This window comes from Henckelia pumila, chromosome 4, assembly GCF_033568475.1.
Source record: "Henckelia pumila isolate YLH828 chromosome 4, ASM3356847v2, whole genome shotgun sequence".
In the NCBI taxonomy this organism is placed as follows: domain Eukaryota; kingdom Viridiplantae; phylum Streptophyta; class Magnoliopsida; order Lamiales; family Gesneriaceae; genus Henckelia; species Henckelia pumila.
The window spans coordinates 197,252,807-197,258,574 of record NC_133123.1 but is presented as its reverse complement, the minus strand read 5'-3'; the positions used below and the strand labels follow the sequence as shown (position 1 = coordinate 197,258,574).

Sequence of the window (5,768 nt, the reverse complement as noted above, 5' to 3'; positions counted from 1 at the left end):
AATTTTTTTACTTCAAACAAAATATTAATAGTAAAATTTAAAAATACTTTAATAAATATTTGAGTATGTTGAATAATATTTACTATTTAGGAAGAATATGAATATTTTTTCAAGAACAAATGATGCTATCTTTAGTTGAATATTTTTTGTATAAATAAATAACTCTAGGTCAATTACTATGACAAACGATTTAAATGGGATGGTTTTTGCCAAACAAATAATCGCACCATGAATACGGCACGGTTAATTATTATTATTATTATTCACGATTTTTAAATGAGAAAAAAACTATGAGGTACAATTTGGTTCGAACCATCCGAACGGTTAATAAATTTTTTTTATGAGTCCTAACTAGAACCCGATGGGTTCAATTTGGAGATGGGATGCCCGAATCCGAATGCCCGCGTCTAGACTCTTCCACTATGGAGACCAACAACTGGTGGCAATATTTGTATGGAAAAAAGTAGTCGTGGGCCCCACATATTTCCCTTCTCCACACGACACGTCGACACCTAGAGAGGACTCAAAACACCGCCACATTTCGGGGTCTCTTCTTGATTTTCAGGTTCCCAACTAACGAAGCAAACATAGATTTTCCCTAAATTTACTGAATTCTTTAATATTTTAGGTTGTATTTCCTTTATCGGAACCACTTTTATTGGAATTCGCCGCCCTCAAGAAGGAGAAAGGAAATTTTATATATATTTTTTGTCTCCAGCAGGTTTTGGGGATAATCGGCCGGAATACAGGTTCAATTTTATTCTATGAACTCTATGCATTGGCTTAAGGTTTTATAGTTATGAGGTTCGATCAGTTTGTCTAAGGATTTTATTTTGCTTAGCATCGGCAGTTTTGGATTTTTTATTCAATTTGTTGTTGGGTGATTTCTAGGGTTTTTTGGGTGAAATTTATAGTGCTTGATTTTTTTTATGAACTGGGGATTTGTATTCAGTGTGGCATATTGCACTGAACGTGTTGATCATTCGATTTTTTTTTTCCTTTTTGGGTATCTAGGAAAAATCAGCTATCATCCGGTATTATTGATCGGGCATATTGGATGAAGCCAGACTACTTGAAAACCGTTGTGGTGGTTGATCGACCCGGGTTTTGTTGACTGCACACATTTTTAATGTTTATGAAGCTTTGCTCGTTTGTCTGTTAATAGGAGGTTGGTTTGCTGGAGCTCTTATGCCCTGTTGATAAAAAAATTTACCTCAGTTGATGTGTTGGAATCTTGTGTGAGCTGCTGTAATGGGATGGAAGGGGGTTTTTCTGTCATTGTTATATCTTGCCACTTTAGTGGAATCGACTGGCAGAGCAGGAAGATTGTTTTTCGAAGGTTTGAATGCTGCAACTTCGTCCCTCTATAGCTGGGCAGTTAGCAGTGCGACGATATTCGTTGCTGTGGCTCTTATTCTTTCTATGTTTCTCATCTTTGAGCATTTAGCTGCATACAACCAGCCGGAGGTTCGTCTGTTATTATGTCTCTATTACCTGGCTTTGATAAATAACTTGGTTTACTCCTCATTTATTTCATTTGAGGACCTAAAAGTTATCATCTTTTGTTCCATTTCAGGAGCAGAAGTTCTTGATCGGACTCATTCTAATGGTTCCAGTTTATGCTGTAGAATCGGTAATTACAGCTTTTAAAAGTTTGTGCTTGCTACTTTATTCCTTCAAGCTTTAAAGCATTACAATAATAAATTGTTTCTTGGGTGTGTTAGGAAGCTTTTATGATTTATTGGCTCTGATGTCCCGGATTTCATAAATCGTATTGACGTATTGTTGTGTTGTGAACAGTTTCTATCACTACTAAATTCCGATGCTGCTTTCAACTGTGAAATCATACGTGATTGCTATGAAGCTTTTGCTTTGTATTGCTTCGAAAGATATCTCATAGCCTGCTTAGGTATGTGTTCTCCTGGAGCCTATTGGATCTAAACCTTGCCTTAAATCCATTTGCATATTTTAGGCTTCTCATTTATGACTTTTGCTGGTTCTGTCAACTCATCCTCAAGCTTAAGAATGGTGTTTCGACTTGGTTCTTGTTCTATCAAAGGATTTTTTGAAATTTGTAATCGATGAAGTAGGCTGCTAAAGTTTGATAGGTTATAGGTAATTGATACAATGATGCCGAAGTAGAGGCTTTTCATTGTATAGGAATCTGTCAAATCTCTGACAATTTTTTATACAGACATGTTTTGGTTTCAACTTTCAAGAAGAGAGTATCATATCTGACCAGCATATCATGCCTTGCAGGTGGAGAAGAAAGCACCATTGAATTTATGGAAAGTCAAAGCGTGATCACTTCTTGTGTACCTCTACTAGACGAAGCTTATGCATATGGTGTTGTCGAACATCCATTTCCGTTGAATTTTTTTTTGAGTGAATGGCAGCTTGGCCCTGACTTCTATCAGGCTGTGAAAATTGGCATTGTTCAATATGTATGTCCTATCTTTTCGGAATTTTCCCATTTTTCGTTGTTTCTTTTTGTCATTTGCTAAAGTGTTTTCTTCGCAGATGATATTGAAGATGATATGTGCATTACTGGCAATGATTTGTGAAGCTTTTGGGGTTTATGGGGAAGGGAAGTTCGAGTGGACATATGCGTAAGCTATCCTTCTCGGCACAATCAATCTGACAATTTATTCTAGTCAATTGTTCTGGTTATCTAACCATGCTGGAGTGATTTCCTAGTCATTTGTTATTTCTGTCTATCTAAGCAACTAGATGCTCCAGATTGACTTCTTCGTTTATCAAAAATAAAAACGATCCTACTATTGATAGTACAACACATCAATTTGATTTGAAACATTCTAATTTATTTTCAGATAAAATTAATCTTTAATTCCTTGTAATTTCACATGCAGCTATCCTTATCTGGCGGTGGTTCTGAATTTCAGCCAGACTTGGGCCCTTTACTGCCTTGTGCAGTTCTATTCTGTGACAAAGAATAAGTTGGCACCAATCAAACCTTTGGCCAAGTTTTTGACATTCAAGTCAATTGTTTTCCTTACATGGTGGCAAGGCATTGCTGTTGCCTTTCTTTTATCATTCGGAGCCTTCAAGGGGTCATTGGCACAGGTTTTGAAAACACGCATTCAAGACTACATCATATGTATTGAGGTGTGTGGTGAAGCATTTAATAGGTTTTAGTTTTATCTCTTGTTTCTGTTGTGCGAGTTATGCATCTGGTTGTTGTATTGTGTCTTGACTGGTAGTTTTTTCGATTTTATTCTTCAGAAAGCAATGGAAGTTAAATGGGTTTTATCAACATTAAATTAATGACATCAAATTGCCATTATATATGATCTCTAGGTGGTGAAGTTACTATGTTGTATTGCGGACCATGTGTGTAACTTGTTTCTAGACCAAGAAGCTAGTTTTGCGGTTAATTTGTCATTTGAATTTTGAATTGTCGACTGTCTGTGTTAGTGTAGACATGTTTTATTCTGTTTTAATTCTTGTCGGTTTCTTGTTTATTATTGGTGATTGCTATGTTAACATATAAGGTATGATTAGGGGAACGATTCTCCGTTGAGGGCATTACCATTTTTTAACCATGTAGTACATTGCTAAAGCAATTGGTTTCCAAGACATCTGTCCAGTTTTGACCATACTTGTAGAATTTATATAAAAAAGCGAAGGTATTACCTCTACTCGAGGTTGGAGTTAGAGTATGCTGATGGTAGATTTCTGAACCTTAGTTCCCCTGCTCCGTGTAAACAGACAAATTCTGTGGAATGTGCAACAATTTTTTGGTTGCATCGGTAGTTGGTTCTCTCTATTTTTCTTGTTGTCTTTAGGACTCTAACAATGTTTACCATCTTGAGATAAACCTTCCATTTGCAATTAATTTTTATTAAAAAGAATTCCAGCATGTAACATTTGATGCACAAGAACTCTCTTGAGGAAATTTTCTCAATTTTAATGTTGCGATTCAGATGGGCGTAGCTGCTGTGGTACATCTTTATGTGTTCCCTGCTGTCCCATACAAGCGAGGAGAAAGATGTGTTAGAAATGTTTCTGTGATGACGGATTATGCATCTTTAGGAACTCCACCTGATCCTGAAGAGGTCCAAGACTCTGAAAGATCTACGAAAGTACGCATTTCTCGGCATGGTGAGAGAGAGAAAGAGAAGCGTCCGAAACTCCATCAAAGTGTTCGTGATGTTGTATTTGGAAGTGGTGAAATTGTGAGATAATCGTTCCTTCCCTTTTCTAATAATCCTTTCATCATGTTTTTCTAGGTGCTAATTATTTTTGCAACTCGTGGTTGTCATATGCTCTTAGATTGTTGATGATATGAAGTACACAGTTTCGCATGTCGTGGAACCATTCGAAAGAGGAATATCTAAAATGAATAGAACTTTCCAGCAGATATCAGAAAACATGAAACGACATGAGGAGCATAAGAAGAAGAATTCAAAAGATGATAGCTGTCTTGTTCCCTTGAACCCATGGGCGAATGAGTTTTCCGATGTGCATGATGACCTCATTGAAGGGAGTGTCAGCGATAGCGGTGTGTCTAGTAGTAAGAGACCACATCTCCAGTCCAGAGGTCAATCTTCCCGGTTCAGATACAGATGACATATCCTTTAATCTACTTTCAGAACAAACATGTGTACACTGCCTTTCTGTCTCTTTTTTTTACTCGCTTACCATTAGATTTTCTTCCAATATCAACTATTCCGGCCGGAACTCACTCAACTTTTTAGGAAGATGCTAACTATTTTAGGGCGTAACAATGCCGAGATATTTTGATTAGTCTCGGACAGGCGGACTCAGAACCTTGAAGCAACTTGGGCTTGAAGAGGTTGCTACCTACAGAAAGTGCATGCTGGATTGTGGCTTTGCTGATAATATTACTGATGACAACTGGAACATTTTTCTTCACAGCTTATCAATGATAATGTTTTACATGCTTGATTGTGTATACACAAAAGATTACGAACATTCAGTCATTCAAAAGACTAGCTAGTTTATCTCTTTTGTTCCATTCGATATTGGTGAGAAGTATGGCGTGTGCTGAAATGGCACGGAACACCCCAGTTGTCAGCGACCAATGGGCGACTGCTGCGTTACCGCTCTACTACGCCTGCCTGAGGCATTGTTGTGCGCATCGAGCCATGCCGATCACATGCACTAGCTTCCTGCCCAACCATCTTAAAACGCCTCCAGTGGTTTCTGGTTAAGCAGTGCCAGAGACCGCTCGAGGCGTTTCATAGCCTTGGTAAAATATTTTGGGAGTGATTAGGCCATTTTTCAATGTGTTGGAGAACAAAAAACTGTATCCTTTTTATGTCTGTTTGTTATTTTTTTATTTTTTTTAAAAAAAGAACAAGTAAACTAGTAAAATTGTGTTTCATAATACCTGTCATCGGAGAAACGATGATAAAGATAGCCTCGGTAAATAAGAATTTACTTATTTTTTAAATTGTTTACGCTAGCTCGGATATAGTTTTTATTCCTTATATTTTGACCATAATTTAAATTCCTTTTATCCTATTTTATTTTTGTTTGTATTAATATTTATAATTTTTAGTATCATAATAAATAATTTTTTCGTCCTGAATACATAGACTTCCTTTCTGCGGTTTTCTAAAATATTTAATTTAGTTTTTATATTTAGTAGTGCTTTGTTTTTTTTTTTTGGTTTTCTAAAATCTATAATTCAGTTTTTATATTTAGTAGTAACTTGTGTTATTAGTTTTTTTTTTTTTTTTTTTACAAATACATCCATCTTTATTAAGTAAAATTTGGAAATA

At 36.3% G+C, this 5,768-nt stretch overlaps 1 protein-coding gene across 1 annotated transcript; it reads left to right on the top strand.

Moving 5' to 3' along the window:
- The first annotated feature begins 515 nt into the window (after positions 1-515).
- On the top strand, positions 516-5,403 carry LOC140862245 (protein LAZ1 homolog 1). Its single transcript, XM_073265250.1, has 9 exons — positions 516-749; positions 1,015-1,467; positions 1,577-1,633; positions 1,801-1,909; positions 2,260-2,444; positions 2,521-2,609; positions 2,871-3,126; positions 3,945-4,196; positions 4,294-5,403. The coding sequence occupies exons 2-9, from the start codon at positions 1,252-1,254 to the stop codon at positions 4,588-4,590; spliced, it is 1,461 nt and encodes a 486-aa protein (XP_073121351.1). The 5' UTR covers positions 516-749; positions 1,015-1,251; the 3' UTR covers positions 4,591-5,403.
- The last annotated feature ends 365 nt before the right edge of the window (positions 5,404-5,768 follow it).

Excerpts from the sequence above, each read along its gene's own strand:
- LOC140862245 (XM_073265250.1), top strand. The coding sequence starts at position 1,252 with ATGGGATGGAAGGGGGTTTTTCTGTCATTGTTATATCTTGCCACTTTA. Across the intron at positions 3,127-3,944 it reads ACTACATCATATGTATTGAG|ATGGGCGTAGCTGCTGTGGT; the intron begins GTGTGTGGTGAA and ends GTTGCGATTCAG. Across the intron at positions 4,197-4,293 it reads TATTTGGAAGTGGTGAAATT|ATTGTTGATGATATGAAGTA; the intron begins GTGAGATAATCG and ends ATATGCTCTTAG.